This window comes from Melanaphis sacchari, unplaced genomic scaffold, assembly GCF_002803265.2.
Source record: "Melanaphis sacchari strain LSU unplaced genomic scaffold, SCAv2.0 Contig36_pilon_pilon, whole genome shotgun sequence".
NCBI lineage: Eukaryota > Metazoa > Arthropoda > Insecta > Hemiptera > Aphididae > Melanaphis > Melanaphis sacchari.
The window spans coordinates 4,289,645-4,309,953 of record NW_020271232.1 but is presented as its reverse complement, the minus strand read 5'-3'; the positions used below and the strand labels follow the sequence as shown (position 1 = coordinate 4,309,953).

Here is a 20,309-nt window from a genome sequence, read left to right as displayed (position 1 = left end):
ATTAAACGATTATAATGTAGTTCAATAGTTGTGTCTGTCCGTTACTTATAAGTTATAACAGAGTAAATCGAAAAAGTAGAGCGGGAACGGCCTATGGAATAATGGAACGAATAGACATGGGTTTGGTTTTTATTTATATAAAAAGAAGTCTGTGTAGGTTATTGTATTCTTTAATGTAGTCCAATTTCCTATATTATGCGGAGAAAATGTTAGCAGAACGTCGTTCTAGTTGAGTGAGCTCGATGTGGGTCATCGGGCAGAATAGAATACATTTGATTAAAAACACTTACGATCTTTGGCTGATCGTTGAATTGTATGTATCGCCTACAATTCTATAGTTACACGCGCAAGTAAACGTGGACTGTGTGTTAGTGATTAGAGTAGGTAGTTGGTACATTTTTGTACATGGTAAATGTATAATATTATTATGACGGAGTATAAGAGGCTTAGGGTGGGGACAACTACTCAACAGCATATTATGGTTGGGTAAACTAAACAGATTTTTTTTTGTATAACTGCTATATCAATAAAAAATAAAAACGTAAAAATTATTAAATACGTTTTATATTAAATCTATTGTAAAATTCTATTAAATGTATCATTTAACGTTTAACTACTATATTATTATATAAATACATATAATATACTAGACACGTTATATGCTAAATTTAAAATCGAATAGAATTCATTTTACTATCACGGTTTTAGGATAATTTTTTACCGTTTGTATAGCTGTTTGTAATTAAAAATAAACATCATCACAAAATAAATATGATGACGAACACGTGTTCAACGCAGGGGTTGAACTCCATGTTTTATGAATCATAAAACATTATTTTCTTAATTCGCTAGTTGTATTTATGAGTCAAGGATAAGGACCTATAGATAATAAAGTGAGATGATATTTGAAATACTGTGTAAACTGTAAACGATTCTTTATTTATCGAACAACCATGACCAGATATGGAGTTCTATATACATGTGGTTCTGGCTGAAAGGTCATCTCTCGCATTATAAATATCGTAATGGTATTACATTACATTTGACCGTAGTCTTACAAATGTTATTTAATAATATGAAGCTAAACAATATAATTTTATATCCGTAGAATGAACGCATGCAAAACTAAAGACTATGTTTGGTTAGTAAAAACCAATTGGATGTCTGTATGCACAATTATGGGTAATAAGTATGTAAATTGTGTAGGTAATTATTGTATTTAAATAAATTATAAACTTACCTAACTATAATTTTGGCGATAGACGATAGTTATAACTTTTTGGTATGGCCTATGCTAACAAATATATTTCGAAATTGAAGTAAATATGTTTAAACGCTCATTTATTTATTAAATGGTATATAAAAATATGTGTAAGTAAACCGAGTTCCAATATTTTTGAAATTTAAAATATATTTTTCCAATAGCTAATAAGTACCTAGTAAATACCGTTTAATGATTATAAACTAGGAGACGTTTATGTTAATACATGTGTGTATATATATAGAAATAGGTAATCTCCGATTAAAGTTCATGCAAAATAAACAAACTGTATTTTCAAATTCATTACCTCGAGATTTCTGACGATCTGACCAATCTATTTATCTACCATGGTTACGTAAACATTACGTATGGATTTAGACGGTGCAACAGAAGGTGAAATAAAAAAAAAAAACAACCAATTATAACAACTCGCGTAATTAATTCACGTTAACAAATTTCTGTAACTGTGGCCAAATCACTCGCACTAGCCAAAATTTTGAAAATTTATAAATCACAGATTTTACTTTTTGGTTTGAAAAAAAAAAGGGTATAACTCGACCGGAACTCCGGCGGAGTGTACGTCGGGAAGACCAACGCGAAATGACGACTACGGCGAGACTGACACTGTGCGTGCGTGGGTACCAGCTGACGGTCTGTATACCGAGTACCGACCGAAGTTGGCAACGGGATGGACTGTTTAACAAACTTTATGACGTCACGGCTTCACCCCCACTCATTTGCGTCCTCCGCACAAACATAAGCCCCCACCAGCACACCGTTTCGGACACATGGACGCCAAACGTCACTATAAATTCCGATAATGAAATTCCTTAGTTAAAAAAACTGGACAATCACTGTTTGTTAGTTATTAATTGTTTACCTCTTTTTATCGTTATGATTATGGGTGTTTAATGTTTATACGACTTGTGAAAAATATATTACCGATTTTGTTTTTTGTCATCAATATATGATGTGTATTAAAACAAAATCTCACATGTTAATAATAATATTATTTTAATATAAAAATTAATGTGGTAAAAAATTACAACTGAAATATTTTTATTTTAATTAAACTTCGATAGTTTAGATGAAATAATCTAACTTTGAATTTAGAATTAGTACCTACGTTTCTATGTTTTATTTTACAATAATTTATTACAATATTTAATTTAATTTAATATTATATTTGATTACACTAGTGTAGTTTTGCGTATTAAGACTTGAATTTCGAATATCAAATATGTTACTATAATTTTATATTTTTTTGTCGTCTTTAAAAAAATAATTTTTACTGACATTTATAGAAAGTAAAATAAAACAATCCCAAAATTGCAAATACCAAAAAATAGCATTTTATAAAACTTAAAACTAGTTTAGAAAACGAAAATTCAAGTAAAAATGTTTATTTGAAGTTTCCAAAGAAAATTATTTTTTAAGAAGTAATAATAAAATAACAAAATCATTTGAGAAGAAATCGTTGTTAATTGCTCTATTTTTGGAAATCCAATGTCATAAAAATTTGATCTTAAAATGCTCATAAAAATTATATGAATTGATTTTAATTTCTTTTTTTGATTCTAGCAAGATAAATTAATGACTAATGAGTAATCCAAAATAACATTTTCAAGCTTTCGTAATAACAGACACAAAAAAACAAACACACATAGTACCAATACATTTTTTTTTTTTGCTCAAAATTTAAAGTAACTTCTATCATAATTTCGGTACATTATTTTTTCATTAGATTTAAATTTTTTGTAAATTTTAAATAGAACAAACTTAAATTAGAATATTAGCATTTAACGGTAGATGATTCAATTTGAAACAGCTATAGTGACGAATATCCTAATTAATATAGGTGGCTGCTACCTCTCGAAATTTTGATTTTTGATATTTATTTATGTTGTAGATTAAATTAAATTACGTTTTCGTGATGGCACAAGCGATGAAAAATATATGTATGATTTTCTAAACCTGTAAAAATTAATTTTGTAACCACAGCATGAATTTGTTATTGATTATTTTTTTTGTTAAACTTATTATTAATTTTGGTCTTTGCAATTTTAATAATTATTAATACTGACTAAAAATACTTACAATTTTAGTTAGAGCAAAATTAATAATTTTACAACCAGTAAATACTTTAAAGCCAATCTAATAAAATGTATTTTTATTGTTTTCAAAACGTTTTAGATTCATAAAGGACTGAAAACGAGTTTTAAGGAGTTATGGATAGGCAACTTTTAATTGTTTTTATAAAGAAATCGTGTGAGAAGTAAAATATGAATATTTGTGCGAGTTAATGTTTGTGAATTTCGTATACAATGTCATAATGTCAACATGTCAATACTACAACAAGCAAGTACCTATGTAACTATGACATGTTAATATTACTATTTATCATGGCTCTAACTGTTTCACGTGTCATATGATATATATGTTACGGTAAATGATGTTAAATGGAAATTAACGTTATTCACCGGTTATTAACGTTATTTAACTGGATAATTACGTTAATGACCAAATACACAGGTAATTGATGTTATAAATCAGATAAGCGCATGAATCTCAAATACTACAATTTGAAAAATTATGTAAGTACCCAGATATTTTTAAAAATAGAATAAATGCATTATTATTTTTTATTTATTTTTACAAGTTTTACTCCCATGACATTTAATATAACATAATTTTTCAGCCCCAAGGTAGGCACAATGCTTATTATTATTACAACTAGTCTTGCAATGACAACGCTGGTACCTTCGAGGGCTCGCAACCGAATTATTACTAGCTACTTCCCTCAGTGTCAACTGTCTACCATCTGCTAATTTTATCACATTGTCCATGTCTAATAGATTTTATTTGCAAACAGCTATTTTTGGCATGTGAAATAATATTTTTAGAAAACTATATTCCGTATTTATAAAATAATAAAACAAATTTTAATTTTAATAGTATATTTTTTCATTAAGAATTAACTTACAGAGTTTGTATAAATCATGTTCAACTTGAGTGACAACTGATAGTATATTTTACATAGAACCACGTGCTCTATCAACGTTTGGTATAAATACACATACAGTTAAGCCTATTTCAAGCTGAGGAAACTTTTCTTTAGAAAATTTCATCATTTCCTCTCCTTGTTTTTCTAAATTTTTTTTTGAATTTTTACATGCAATACAAATATTTTCTTGACAATCATCAAAATAATATTTAAAATAATTTTTAAATATTTATATTTTAGTTTTATTTTTGTTATATTTAAAATTCGGAAATTTATCGTTAAATAATTAAAAAATATTTAAGTACCAAGTTCCGAATTTTTTTCTGCGATTTCTATGATTTAATTTCCGATTTTGTCTTCTTTGATGATTGGTTCTTTGGTTATTTTTTTAAATCTTCCGCAATAACCTCTTTTATTTTATAATCAGATCAAAATTTCCCAAATCATACGGTTATTAACGTTATTCACTAGAAAATAACGATAATTCCCACATTCGTAGGTAAATAACGTTAATAACCGGCGAATAACGTTAAGTTCTGATATAACATCATTTACCGTAACATATATATGTATATTAAATAGTTTATCATATTAAGATAAATCAGCAATTAGTATGTTAAATCAAAAATAGAATATAAGAAAGTTATATTACTTTTTTAATTTGTTATATTTTATTTTATCTAAAAATACTTTTAGCATTATTAATGTGTTCTAATCCCTTTTATCCAAAGTTAATTGATTGGAAATTTTACATATACTGTACTTTGAGTTTGTCATAATTTAAATTTGTTGAAAATGTGGAAAGAATAACTAAATGGCTATATTTGCAGTTAATATGAATTATGATTAATAGTATTATACATTTTTAAAACCAATCATCATAATGTCTTATAACTTTTGAAATAATCTTCACGTGACCATGAAACTTTCAGTAAATATTTATTTTGTTTCATAAATAAGATTAGGAATTTTAAAATACGAGTATTTTAGGTTGGTTGAAATATTTTATTAATACAGCTATCTTATTAATTACTGCTACGCGTGTTTTATTGGTTAATAATATAACTTGTTGTTAAAGCATTTCCGATTTTTTACAGTAAATTATTATATTGTTATTATTTTAGATTATTTTTAGAGTTTATGGCTTCTAATCACGCTCTTTTTTTTCTTTCTCCCTCTCTCTCTCTCTCTGTTTTACTCGTTCACTCTTTGGTTGTCATGGCTTTAGCGGAACAGCATTAAAAATGTTTGGCGCTCAAAAATCTATATAAGAGCTCTTTACAATAAACCACAGGAGGTGACGCCACTACAATATAGCTTTTTACTACATAATTCATATATTTTAGAGTATAGACACAGGAGAAAAAAACATTAAAATATGATGAAAATGTTTTAAAAACGAATAGTTTAATTACATGATTGAACGATACATTTTATATAATTTGAATACTTGGATGTAATGTAATCAATCAATTTACCAACGAGTCTTCGCAGAAATAATAACTAATTTAAATAAAAAAAAAAAAAAAAAATATATATAATTTTTAAGTTTATTTTATATTATTATTAACTTATGCAAATGTTTTATCAAGGTAATCTATAATGCGCCACATATTCAATGCAAAGATTTGTATTTTTATGGGATTAAACTCTTTTTGTGAATTAAATACTTAAATCTAAGTACGCATTGTTAATTTTATTGTCTTCTTATTTTAAATCCGATATCTTAATATTAGTTATCATACAATGTAATAAAATTATAAATTATAATATTAAAGGGTACCAACGATATACCTTATTTGCAAGTTAACAGTACATTTATTAATGAGTAAAAATAAATTTTTAAAATTAAAACTCGTCTAGTAATCAAGGTTTTACAGTTTCGTCAGACCAACTATACGAGTATAATATAAATAATACTTATTTGTGTATTATAACTGTAGCCCCAAATAATACATGGTAATTTTAATGAAATATAATATACTTAAAATTAACATTATTTTTTAGAATTCATATTTATGTGGAAAAATTAAATGTTAGGAAAATTAATTCAGCTCTGTATTCAGCATAAATATAACTGCAGTTATATCATAACATTCATAACCATATGCTTGATGCTTCTGTTATGCACCAGCCATTTTCATTGCAGCTTGGTGTTATTTATAGTTGTAATAATATTGTATATTAAATATGTTGAGCACAGTGTCTATAAATTACCATAGCAGTTCCCAAGGCAATTTGCGTGGAATTAAGGTTAGGAAATGATAAACGTTTGTTGAAAACATGAGTCCATTTCGTTTTATTAATGGTAATGAATGCATAATGATTGACATCATCAAGAGCCGTAATTATATTTTAGTTATAAATTCAAATTGTGTTTCAATTTTAAATTAAAGCATATTAAGTTATTTATATTTCATAATATAGTTTTGTAAAATATATTTAGGTATCTAGTTAAATTAATTGAAATGTTTTTAATATGATAAAATATCTTATTATTTATTATTATATTATGTCATGTAATATTTAATATGCCAATAGTTTTTGTATAAATTAAAATTTTTATTATTTCCATATACTATACTTTAACTCTCATGGGTGTTTACATTAATAAATAAAACTTAAATCCTTATTAAAACATAAACAGAACTACAGAACTTATATACTTACTTTTAAGTTATATTTTCTTTAAGCATATAAAATATAAATAAAATATTATTGTAATTCAATTAGAATAATTGCTTTAATAATATCGTGACTATATTTATAAACTATGAGTTGATATCAGGACTTTGTTATTGCTCAAAAATAAAAATAATATTTAGATATTCTAGTAGATGCCTAAAAATGTATGATTTAAATGATAGGATGTACATATTGTACATATAATGCCTATACCATACGCCGTAAACTTGATTCATGTATTATAATTGTTAGACTTTTGGCAATCTAATATTAAATTTTAGTATTCACATTTCGACTTCTTTAATAATGTTTTTACACCACCTCTATTACTTTTTATACATGAATAAATGCTACTATTTGAATACAAAAACTTTGTATGAACTTAGAAACATTTGACATTTATTATATCATGCATGTTAAATTGTCAGATTTCTTTTTAATAAAATAATTATATAACTGATTAAACATTTTTAGAAATTACATGTGTATTTTTAACATTTTTGTCTAAATGCAATTAGAAGCTATGCCATAAAATATTAATATTTTTTATTAATTTAAATAAGCTATTGTTATCATAATATTAAAAAATAATCAAATTGTATCAACCTAAATCCATAAAAATGAATATAACTGCTTATAATTTATACCCCATTATTATTTATTGTGATTTGAAAATTGAGGAAACAATAGATACAAATTATTTTAGCTTAGATTAGTTGTTGTGGTTTGAACTCCAAAATTTATCTTTTGGCACTACACCGATTTAAACATTTACCGACTACATAAATACACGATAATTTTATATCATCAGATACATTAAAGTTAAATATGTTTAAATAATAACTTTGATAAATAATCTAGATTTCCATCATGCATGCATAGATTTAATGTTTATCACCTATAAATGTTTCCAGTAATGTGAATAATCTGGCATTATATCATTATGAAGGTACCGCGGTTGTGAAAATATTATGTTTATACACCTAAACCTATTATACGTGAAATTCTATTTTACAATAAAATCGGATCCACGGTTATACGTTGTCTTTTGTAATTTAACCAGATATCTGGTATATCGTTTTAAAATACGGTAGTGCGTTTAAACAATGTTCACACGTATAATTCATTAACGTGCCTAAAAAGAAAATGTTTCAGTTCATAAAATATTTTGTCGGTTGTTTCAAAATTGACAAATTTATAATATCAATAAATTGCGATATCAGAGTGAAAAGTCGCGGGAAGTCACTCTGCACGTGTATAGTTGTAGATCGAACCCGATGACATTCAATACAGGTAACTGTAACGAATGGGTTAAATTATAATTTTCGACGATAAATCGTTTTACACACGACTGCCGTTGGCTAGCTTGAGCTAGCGGATCGATGCGTGCCTATATGTCCTCCAAGACACACTCAGTCGCGGGTAGAGTGCTGCAACACTAAACGCTTCAATTGTAATGTTGTATCTCAGTGGACGGCGAGCGCGACGGAACGGACGCCACAGTGACGGCCGTCGACGTGGACGCTCACGTGCTATTTTCGTCCGGCTGTGGTGTCATCGATAGCCATTGCCGACTGTTTTATGCGTGACACCATGGCAGATTTTTGCGACGGGATGCCGGCACTTACGATCTGTTTGAAAAGGAATCGCTGCGCAGCGAGTACGTGTCGCACGCGGATTGCCAGCTCGGCGTTTCGACCGTTTGCGCCGTGGCCCGCGTGCCGCTACAGTATCCCTGCAGGATCGAGACGTCCACGTTCGGTAATTATAGTAACCCGGTAGTCGCGTCACAGGTGTTCACAGGATATTTCGTAGCTGACACTGTCTACTGATGGCTGCATAGCCATATTTACCTAAATCCACCGCCCTTTATGCACCCTATACCGGTATGCGCGGTGTGTTCGAGGTGACCTCTAAATGACGACCCTACGAACTCGGGCAACCCAAAAGATAGCCCCTGCAAGTGTTCGTCAACACGCTCTACCACTACGTTATAGAACCTTCGGACCCGTGTGGGTGAATCGAGTGGATATTTTTGACACATATTTTTGACCGTGCTCCGACCGCTATGTATTCGTATATGATGTACGTACAGTATACGGTGAAGCATCTTGTTTGATATCCTTCCTGCACTGAGGCACTGACGACGAGATGAAAACTCTTATAGGTAGCCTTATCGTAGTTATTGATGTAATAAGCCGTAAAGGTAATTCAAATTTATGAACCATTCGTTGGAATGTTTTAAGTCAAAATTGTATCAAATATTTTTTTTTTTAAAAACATTTAAAATTTTCTTATTTAAAATACGTGTTGTACGTCAAAAAATCACGCTAAATTTGATGTATTATCTTCATTATACGTTAAATTACAATTGTCCTACTTATTTAGGGATATAATATAGTGTAGTAAATTTTTTATTCAAATATATAACTGAAGATAAATCATTCTAACAGTCACATCAAATTTTTAATAGCATATGTATATTATAATTTTTCCCATATTCTGAAATACAACTCTCCTCTATTTCTAATATTTATGAATAAAATGTATCTATAAATACGTTAAAAGGGTTTTATGATATTATGCAAATAGGCACCTAGTTATATTAAATAAAGCCATTTAATATTGCTGCAAAACGCATATACATGAACACATATTATTTGTTAAGTAAGTTAATTTGTACTAATGACTATACATAAAAAAAAAACATTTTTATTATTACAATTTTTTTTTTTTTGAATAATTAGATTTTACGTATATGTATTATTTTAATATATAATTATGCATTTTAATATATTATATTATGTTTGCATGTGTCCTTAGTAACTAGAGATGCATATAAAACTGCTTTAAAACGTGTTGATTTAATAAATCATAAGTTTTATTTTTATAATTGTTGCCGCTGCAACATAAATTAAGTAGGTAATACGGTCAAGGAAAGAATAGCTGGTCTCACACACACATAGCCATTTATCGCGTTGTTTTAATTATTTTTATTGAGTGTATCTTGTAATTTTTACAACATTATTTGTTCATTTTATGTTTGTTTCGTTTTCGCATGCCACCGCGTTGGTTGCCCGGATGTTTTAACACGACCGCCGTGATTTTTTTTCTACAAGTACTGTTGCATATTTAGTTGCATTCATTTGTTTTTTTTTAGTATTTTTTTTTTTTTTATTATTACAGTAGGTATTAAAAGATTTTTGTGTTATCATAAGTATCATAGTTTCATATGCGCTTATCACCAGTCTTACTATAGGTGTTAGTGTGCCGCAAAATTAGGTCGGTATCCGGGCGCACGTTGCAGCTCCTGGCCAGTACAATTATTTTATTTATATTACGTGAGAATATAATATTTCATTTTGCATAAACGAGTGTTATAAAAATGGTCGGTAAGAAATGTAATGTTCGTTTAAAATATAAGTAAAAACGAATAATCATTGTAAAAAATGTACAAACGCGTGGGATAATAAATACATATAACAATATGTAACCTTTGGTTGAGTCGGTTGAGACCTAATCTAAATAAACAGATAACATTCGGTAATCACAATAACGTGGCGAGTCTAAAATTCAGTGATTCGTGTCCGTATTCATTCGCCGTTCATCGAAAAACGTCTTCGAACAAAAACCGTTAGAAATATTCCGTATGGAATAGATCACGAAATCAGGTAAAAACAAAAACAATTTTTAAGTTAAAAACAAAATTATTTTTTTTTCTGTTCGAACCGACGACCGGGAGGGGACTGCTTTCGCATTGCTTCCTCCAAGTTAAAAACAAAATTACCTCATCAAACCCGCACTCTCACGCCACTCGTTAACAAACGATTTCGACGTTTCGTGCCCATAGGTAGGTACGATAATATGCAACGCGTCACGAAACAGTACGCCGCCGCGGCCGCGGCCTGCGTAGCGTTCGTCGTGCTGTGCGGGGTCTCGGCTCCGACGGCGGCCGTCAACGTGCTGGCCATCGAACCGTTGCCGGCCCGGAGCCATTGGACGTTCATGCGGGCGGTGGTCAGGGCGATGGCCACCGGTGGCCGCGGTCACAACGTGACCGTGTACACGCCATTCGCGTCGTCATCGGCAGCCACTGCTGGCGTCTGTGACGGCGGCCCCGTCGGTTGCGGGTACGCGGAACTGCCGTTCCGGCTCGGCGTGTCCGACAAAGTGGCGATGGACGTGCGCACGGCCGTCGCCAATTTCGCGGATCAGTGGCGGTTCGTGGGCGTTGCCGTGGACATCAGCCGGAGCGCGTGCGACCTGTTGGACCGGATGTTGGCCGCCGGTCACTTTGCAGCCCGCGGTGTGCGGTACGACATGGTGGTCGTCGAGCTCGTGTCGTCCGAGTGCGTGTCCCGCCTGTCCGGCGCGCTGGGCGACGACACGCCGCTCGCGGTGTACGTGTTCCCGTCGCCGATGGCCTCGTGGATGGAGGCCAAAGTGCTGGGCACCAGCCCCGGCCCGTCGTATGCGGCCCGGCTGTTCGCCCGGTACGCGGTGCTCGACACGCTGGCCAGACGGCTGGACAACGCGTACGGCTGGACAGTGATGGCGGCGTTACAGTGGCTGTACGAATGGGGTGACGATCAGACCGGCTACCGTAAGCCCGCCGTCACGTTCGTCAATACGGACCTGACCGTGGAGAAATCTGTGCCCGTCGTTCAGAACATGATCCGGGTCGGCGGTATACACCTTCCGCCGATTGAACCGATACCTTCGGTAAGTCACGTTTATAGAAGTCGTGTCGTTTTAAATACGTAGAAACGACAGTAATTAAAAAAAAAAAAAATTTAATTCTACTGCGGAATAAATTAATTTTTTAAAACGAAGAGTGCTGTTGGTGACACCTGCAGTTGTTGGTCGATTCCGTGTATTTTTCGTTTTATGTAATTTTACGGGGGAAAAATGTTCGTGCGAATTTCAAAAAAACTTAGGCTTGTATGTCCACGTCTTCGCGGGCACAGAGGTAGGTACATCGTATTCGTAAAGAGAAAGTATTCGAAGATCTTAGAATTTTCGCTAAGAAAGAACTGGAAATGCGTATTTCTCGACACTTACCTAATATGATTTTGATTTTGAGAGGAAAAGAAATTCGCGCAAAATTTAAAATTAAAACTGTACGTTCACGGGAACCGCGTGTATTATATATTTGCAGAAACCTTGACTGCTCTCCTCTCTCTGTGCACGCTACTATACACTTGTGATTCTACGCAAATCGTTTGACGATTGTTAGTTTTAAGAATTTCTCGCTTTATATGCAATTTCTCAAGGATACCTTATTGTTTAGTATGGTTATTTTGAAATTTGTTATGTAGTTTGTGTTCATATAGGTATTTCAATCTATTACTATGATTTAAGAAAAATTTTCTATTTACTACCTAACAATCTGGTATAAGACAAAAAATTTAGGCTTAAATCAGTATTAGGTGTAAATTAGTTTTGAACAAAAAATAATTGGAACTATAAGGCATCGAAGAATGAATAACTCATGCTATACCTATAGATGATAAAGAATAGTGTCTTTAACATTGTTCCTAAGAAATTTAAAAATATAATATTACAGTCAGCTAGTTTTAGTTACTGGCTTGTTTTTAATATTAATAATAAATTTTCATCGTTTATTTATATGTGCTATAATCAAATAGAGATAAATATTGGAACATTTCACTTTCTGTTTTATACATATCAGAGTATCTCTCTATGTATAAATACTTCTAATAATAGTACTTAAAAAGTTTTAATCGTCTTCTCATAATACTTAATATATTTATATTAAAATAAATTTTTTTTCAGTAATAATCTAAAAATATTAATTTATCCAAGATATAAATTAAAAAAAAATCGTTTTAAATAATTTAAAAATAATATATTATACCGTTATTTTATTTAATAAAATAAACATTTGATATTTTATTACCTAATATTAATTTCATAATTATATTTTTGTAATGAAAATCTGATATTTATATAAATTATAAAAAGATTAACATTACAAAAAGGTTATCCATGGTCATACATTTATATTAATAATTTATTTATATATTATGGTTTTTGACACCTCTTGATAGTAAAAATAATGATAACTTCTGATTTTTTAACAATAAAATATATAATTATTATTATTAGTCGTTATAAATGGTCAAATAACTCTAACGTTTTTTATTTAACAATAATTAGTGAATATACAGTAAATAGTACTTAATTTTAATATCGTGTTATAGAGACGATAGAACTTATTAGCCCGCTTAAGTTATCTTTGAATGTTGGTATTTAATACTATGACTATAATTTTAAGAATGTCAGGAAATATGCAAACATGACATTATGCCTTAGTAGCGCGCTGAATAATTTTCAGACCTGAGGTAAACTATACCATTTGAATACTCATGCACCCGCAGCTATTAATCTACTTTCTTTTTTTTTATTTAATAATGTAAATATTATCATTAAAAACTTTTTATTGCACTTAATCCATTATCTGGTATCCACTTACCTACCTACCATTTTGTCTTGAGGCAATTGCCTCAAAAAAACTTATTTCGGCATGCTACTGATGCAATATAGACAGTAACGTTTGTATAATCTACGTCTTTACACATTTTTTATCATTAAAATAGTAGGTATATAGATATAATATTGCATAGACAAGAAAAAATTGTTTTGTATAGTGGAGTAGTGTATATTGGTTTTGATAAACTACAGACATATTTTGATATAGTTAACTACCTATTTACTGGTAGTTCGCTCCTCGTGAATAATAAATACTATTAATCATTGTTTAATTAATGGTTAGGTAGCTAGAATACAATCATCACATACTTATTTAATAAATATCTTCAGAATATATAGCAATCAAATATTTAAAAGAGTTAAGAGATCAATGTGAAATAGGTTTTTGAACGTACCTACTACCTACTAATCAGTTAAAATTTAACTAAAAATGATTGACTTTTATTAACTATTGTTAGAAACTTATATACATCCGATTTCATAAATTTAATTTTTTAAGAGACAAATAGATTAAAAGGGTGTGTATGATAATTAATCAAAGCAATCTTCACATATATATATATATATTCTTGGTGTCATTAGAAATAAATTTCTATTACTCATTAAATATATATTAATATATTATACATCATAAGCCAATAATTTCGTGTGTGTATTTATATACATTACACTGTATTGTGATGCATACGCATATTGTATACAGCACTACGTCATGGACGCCGAGATTAAAACTCTTATCATGGTGCAATTGTACATTTTAAATTTACCATACTATACTGAGACCCACATTATATTATTATTACAGTAATACAGTCTTGATATTATTTCCCTTTTACTGTGGAAACTGTATAAAGCCTGAAAGGTATATTATTTTAAACATTCAAATATTAAAAAATACGCATGGGAATCGAGACATATTAGATTTTAAAATAATAATGTAAGTATTTTTTGGAATTCATTTTTGCATACCTAACTTTACTGTTTTTACTGAAATAATTTAAAATTATACGGCATATTGATATTTTATAAGTACATTAATGCAAGGTGGTAAATTAAACTATTATCAAAAATAAAATTAAAGGATTTGTATTTGTACATATTGCTACAAGAACACTGGAATTTATAATGTTTAAGGAGTGCTATAGGTTAATTAAGGCCTTCCTTTTGGGAGTTGGATCTTGGCTTGTTTTATAAATTATAATTTTATTTATAATAATACAATTTATAAATTAATAGAGTATAAAATAAAAATGATTATAATAGATAAAAAGATATGACTCGCGTATCAAGATTTGTACTAAAAATTGTAATTACAATTCTCCCTTAGATAAAATTTGAGATACTTCTAAGCTCAGATATGCGACTGCAAGAACATGATATTGCATTTTAAAAGGTAACACGTTGGTAGTAAATTTTAGTTGTCGTAACTCGTAGATTCTTGAGTGGTAATATAGAAATGACCTCGGGTGTCGGGTAGTCAAGACAAATTTTCGAGGAGTGAAGTTTCTATAAATTTTCGTTGGGTGTCTATTGCAGTGTATAGGTATAAAGGTGTAAGAATGATATTGCATTTTCAATCTTACTTTAGTTGTTGAATCGGTGATTGTATCGTGGCCTCAAATTAATTACTTGTTTCGATTAACTGTGTTTGAAGTTTAACTATAGGAAATAAAGTAACGAGCTTTTGTAATAATATGGCGTGTAGGTTACGAGGAAAACAGTAATTGATTTTTATTAACATTTTTTAATTGTATTTATTATTTGAGCGAGGACGTCACAAACATTTTATTTTGTATAATAATTATAATTATTAATTTTTATAATTACCGCATTATTTATGTATTAAAATTTTATCTCAAATATTCATTAATATTTGATTAAATAATAAAAATATAAAATAAAATAATTAAAACAATGTTCTAGGCTCCAGGTTAAATTAGGTGTGATTATGAGGAAACTATACGTCCGATTGCAAATGGTGTCATTATTTAAATGATATTATAGCTTAGGATATTTTAGTATTTTAGTATTATTGACGTGTTAAATAAGTACATAAATATGATAAAATAGTTTTGTAAAACAATGGCAAGGAGATATAACACTTAAATCCCCTTCTGGAAATACGCGACTGATCTTATACATCTATCAGTAAACACAATTTCTATTTGTGACACTTTAAAATATTGATATACTTAAAACTTACTTTATAAAATTTTGTAATATTTATTTGAAAAATTTACAGGATATTTTAAAATTTATCGAGGAATCGCCAAATGGAGTAATTTACTTCACATTTGGTACTGTAATTGCACTATCAAAATTGCCGGAGTATATTCAAAATGTATTTAAAGATGCATTAGCTGAAGTTCCTCAAAATGTATTGTTGAAATATGAAGGAGAGATGAAGGATAAACCAAAAAACGTGATGACAAGCAAATGGTTGCCCCAACGAGATATACTGAGTATGAAACCATTAAATTAAAATAATATCAACAAATTAAATAGGAATACTTCGTATAACTGTATAGAGCATCCAAATGTAAAGTTATTTATTAGCCATGGAGGTATATCAGGAATCTACGAAGCTGTGGACGCTGGTGTCCCAATTCTAGGATTCCCCTTGTTTTATGATCAACCAAGAAATATAGCAAATTTGGTCGATGAAGGTATGGCGTTGTCATTGGATTTGTTTTCAGTATCCAAAAATACACTTTTAAATGCTATCAATGAAATTATTAACAATGAAACGTAAGTGGACATAAAAAAACGACACATTTTATTTGAATTTGACAAATCTTAAAATATTATATTAATTATTTTCAGGTACTCAAAAAATGCTAAAATTATTTCTGATAGATTTAAAGACCTACCAATGTCACCGGCTGAATCGGTTGTTTATTGGACGGAATACGTTCTTCGTCACAAAGGTGCACCGCACTTGAGATCTCACGCATTTAATTTAACATGGTATCAATATTTTTCATTGGACGTTATAGCAATTGTATTATTAATAGTTTTATCATTTTCTTACATTGGATTGAAAACATTGCAGTTGATAAACAAAATTATTTTTAAGCCATCACTAAAATCGAATTAATTTTAAGAAAAGTTTGTGTCTTTAAAATGTGACATATTTTATAAATAAGCTTATAAACACCAAGTATTTTAAATGTTTTCCTCGTAAGATGTTATTGTTTTATAATATAGTAACACTAAAAGTACATAGTTGTTTATAATTATTAATTTATAATGGAATTGTTTTTTTATTTATATTATTATTTATACTTAAGTATACGTTTGAGGATTGGTGTAACGAAGAGTTTAATCTTAGTTTATTACACGAATAAAGTATGAAATAATTGATAAGTTGAGTTTTTTTTAAAAAAGCTTAAAATAGATAACTGCATATTATATTATTATTTATTAATTGTGTATATTATATTGTATTATTTAACGCCATCTATATTCAGTTATATAACATAACTTAATAGATTAAGACTGACACAAGATAGCGCTGTATATTTATATTTAATTTTATTTATTGGTATTGACGGTGTACACATTATGTTTTTGGAATGGAGTCTATCCTATTTTCAATAATAATATCAAACATGTCCCCTTTAAAATTATAAAAATTATTTTATTGCTATTTTAATTAACTTTAAAATAAATAGGTATTTTAATATGATTCAATCAATGTATTTATTAATTATTTATTATGAAATATTTAAAGTTGATTTAGGTTTATACTAGGTATTAGTACATTTTTTTAATACTAAAATAGTTAAATAATTATGCACACAATTGCATTATTTTACATTAAAAATGATTTTTTTTACATTTTCATGTATTTTTTTTTTTATAAATAATATATCTTTAAATTCTAAATCTTATGTTGGAATAATTAATTTAATTCTAAATTGATTGGTATTCGGTAGGCAGCTGGGCTGCATGGCTTTAATTTTATAAAAAAATGATTCCATTATAAATCAAATAATCAATAATTTTACAATATATTGCAATTAAAAATCATATGATAAATGATTTGCTTATCTAAATATATGCATGTAGATTATAATTAAACAATTTTTAATTGTATGTTAAGTAAATTGTATGCTAGTGAATGGTGATAAACACACGGAACAAAATCTTTTCTTTTTTTTTTTTTTGTTTAATATTTCTACAATATACCTGATTAATTGGAAGGTTTCAAGGTGATGACATTTTAAATAATATAACGCTATATAGTGAATATACTATTTACGTTTTAAATAAACTATTGTTTTTAAATAACTGTAAGTGAACTGTGCACCGTTTATAAGATTCATAATTTATAATGATAAATGTACTAATATGTTGTGCGTTATTTCGTAGGTACTTAATATCTATATGGATGAAAATATAAAATTTAAAATTATTATTATGTCATTATCATATCAGGGTTATCTATCATATTAGAAAGCTACTGATTATTATTTGGATACTTCAAGAATTACCTATACATTATTTAATTACTAGGTACATTATATTATATTTATATTTAGTGTACAAGTAACAATTGATACGTGTGTGATGATTTGAAAGGCTATTGGGTTTAGTTTATTGTTTTATTGTTATAGTATTACATACATATAAAAACGATTATTACGAAAAGGTGATAAGTATAATTTAGTAAGTTGGTTTGCAGATATGTTATTTTATTTTAAATGTAAAAAAAAACAGCGACATTTAAAATGATTTTGTTGTTGAGTAGGTGGATATGTTAAATTTGAAATCAATGTTGATTCACTTCATATAAATATAACGATTCTGGGCGAAACGGCATGTCACTGTATCAACAGCTATTTGAGAGATATTTTATAATTTAATTATTTATTTTTCTGTGAGTAATAAAGTACTTTTTATTAAGAACATCTCATATTTAAAATTATATCATAATATATTATCATTAATGTTACGAACAGGGGTGATTAGCGATAAGAGAATCGTGAGCTACTCAATATATTGGTAATGCCAAGTATGTTAGAACCAAAAGATAAGATATAAATTATTGTATGATAAAATGTATAAAATGCGATTCATTAAGAACATAACGACCGATTTCAGATCAAATTTCGATGTCGTTTTCATTGAAATAATGGAATATTTGTCGTGTTTATTTGCCAAACTAAACATACCATTATGCTGCACGTCACAACACTACCACCTCTAACTTGATGTGCAGAACGTTTTGTCTTAGCCTTTAGGACATTATTCAAACCTAGCTGTTGGATCACAGCATTCGCAAAACAATAATTGAACGATTCACAAACACAGTGCTATCGATTTATATAGTATTTTTGCTTTAGTACAAAAGTTGGTTTGCAAGAATAGCCAATAATGATTATCTTTTAATCTAATCGAACCAATTAAACCTTCCTTAATATTTCCGATGCTCCAAAACCTAAACTATCAAGTATAATTCAAGTCGATGGTATATTTCAGTTTGCCAAAAAAATGAAAAAAAAAAAAAATTACGTAAGTGTTTTTTATTAATAAAATAAATAATGGTCTATTACGATTATAAACAATGAAGATGACATAATCATATTTACATGCAATTTTCTGTCTTAAAAAGATGGTCAATACTTAAACAATTTTCGTAGCCTAATTTTGTGTAATTAGCCAACATAAGAGTGAGTTCACTATTATTAATCTCAAAGATAAGAATTAGTGTTCTCTAGTTGAAGTTCTTCAATAGTTTACGTATAATCGGAAAGTTATAATCATTTTTAAATGTTAATATTTTACATACTCATTACTCGCTTAGTCGCTTATAAATTAAAATTTCACAAAAAAACAAACGAAAGAACACAGATGATGTTTTTAACTTTAAGTTGGTACTAGCATTTTTAATTCACAATAATATAGTGATATTAATTTATAACTAATATAACTAAACAAAACTTATGGACGTGTATTTTGGTATAATATATATTATCTATGCGTAGATAACACTTGCGGTTATGTAATCTTAACTATTTTATTATATAATATTCAAGAGATTGTAGACGGTCTATATTTGAACAAATATTTTAAAATACCTTTATTTGGATCAATATATCAATCAAATTAGAAAATTAATTTTTAATATTGAGAAAGATTTCTTTCCTTGTTTAAATCTAAATAATTTACTTAAATATTTTTTGTACGAGATGAAAGATAATTAATTATTTATTTAAATAATCCCTAAAATTGGATAGTTTAAAGTAAAATCAATAAAAAATTAAATTCTGGAAACTCTAAATTTTAGTATTAAAATATTTATAGTTACGTCAATTAAGCTCTTTTAATATTATAATTACGCTAAAATTCTTGATGTTTATAATTACGATTATTACAGGATATTTTTAAATTCTTTGAAAACTCCATATGAAATCATTTATTTTTACATTAAGCTCTGTCGTGACAGTACCTTCGAATTTTGATACAGGAAAATATTAGAAACAATATTTTAAAGTTATTAAGTCAAGTATTTTTAGTTTTAAAGTTCTTAAGTTTTTAATTTTTTTTTTTTTAGAATTTATTAAATTAATTAATTAAATTCTATAATAAAATCTATTGATTTTACAATATGATGATTTTTTTTTTGTTTCTGTTATCACCATTTGGTGAAGTAAAAATGTTTTGATTTTCCACTTTGATGTTGGTTCCTGGTTGTAAATTGGATCTAGTTGATACTTGGGAGAATCAAAAGTAAAAATTTACTTACACTTTTCTTAATGATCATGGCGAAAAAAAATAAAAAATAAAGAAAAACAATAGTTTTAAGCTAAACCGGCAAAATTTGAAAAAATTAATTTTTAT

At 28.6% G+C, this 20,309-nt stretch overlaps 2 protein-coding genes across 4 annotated transcripts in view; one reads left to right on the top strand and one right to left on the bottom strand.

Annotated features, from left to right (window-relative positions):
• The window catches only part of LOC112597068 (forkhead box protein N2-like), a 46,724-nt gene extending 44,810 nt beyond the window's left edge, over positions 1-1,914 (bottom strand). For both annotated transcript variants that reach the window (XM_025342989.1, XM_025342990.1), the window contains exon 1: positions 1,569-1,914. The gene's annotated coding sequence lies outside the window, so the exon portion shown is untranslated. The remainder of the gene's footprint in view (positions 1-1,568) is intronic.
• Positions 1,915-9,911: 7,997 nt separating this feature from the next.
• On the top strand, positions 9,912-16,587 carry LOC112596990 (UDP-glucuronosyltransferase 2C1-like). 2 transcript variants are annotated; one of them, XM_025342883.1, is made up of 5 exons: positions 9,913-10,621; positions 10,801-11,672; positions 15,706-15,925; positions 15,992-16,211; positions 16,287-16,587. In XM_025342883.1, the coding sequence occupies exons 2-5, from the start codon at positions 10,815-10,817 to the stop codon at positions 16,558-16,560; spliced, it is 1,572 nt and encodes a 523-aa protein (XP_025198668.1). In that variant the 5' UTR covers positions 9,913-10,621; positions 10,801-10,814; the 3' UTR covers positions 16,561-16,587. The 2 variants fall into 2 exon arrangements, with proteins under 2 accessions (XP_025198670.1, XP_025198668.1); XM_025342885.1 differs by having other exon boundaries at positions 9,912-11,672.
• Positions 16,588-20,309: the final 3,722 nt, after the last annotated feature.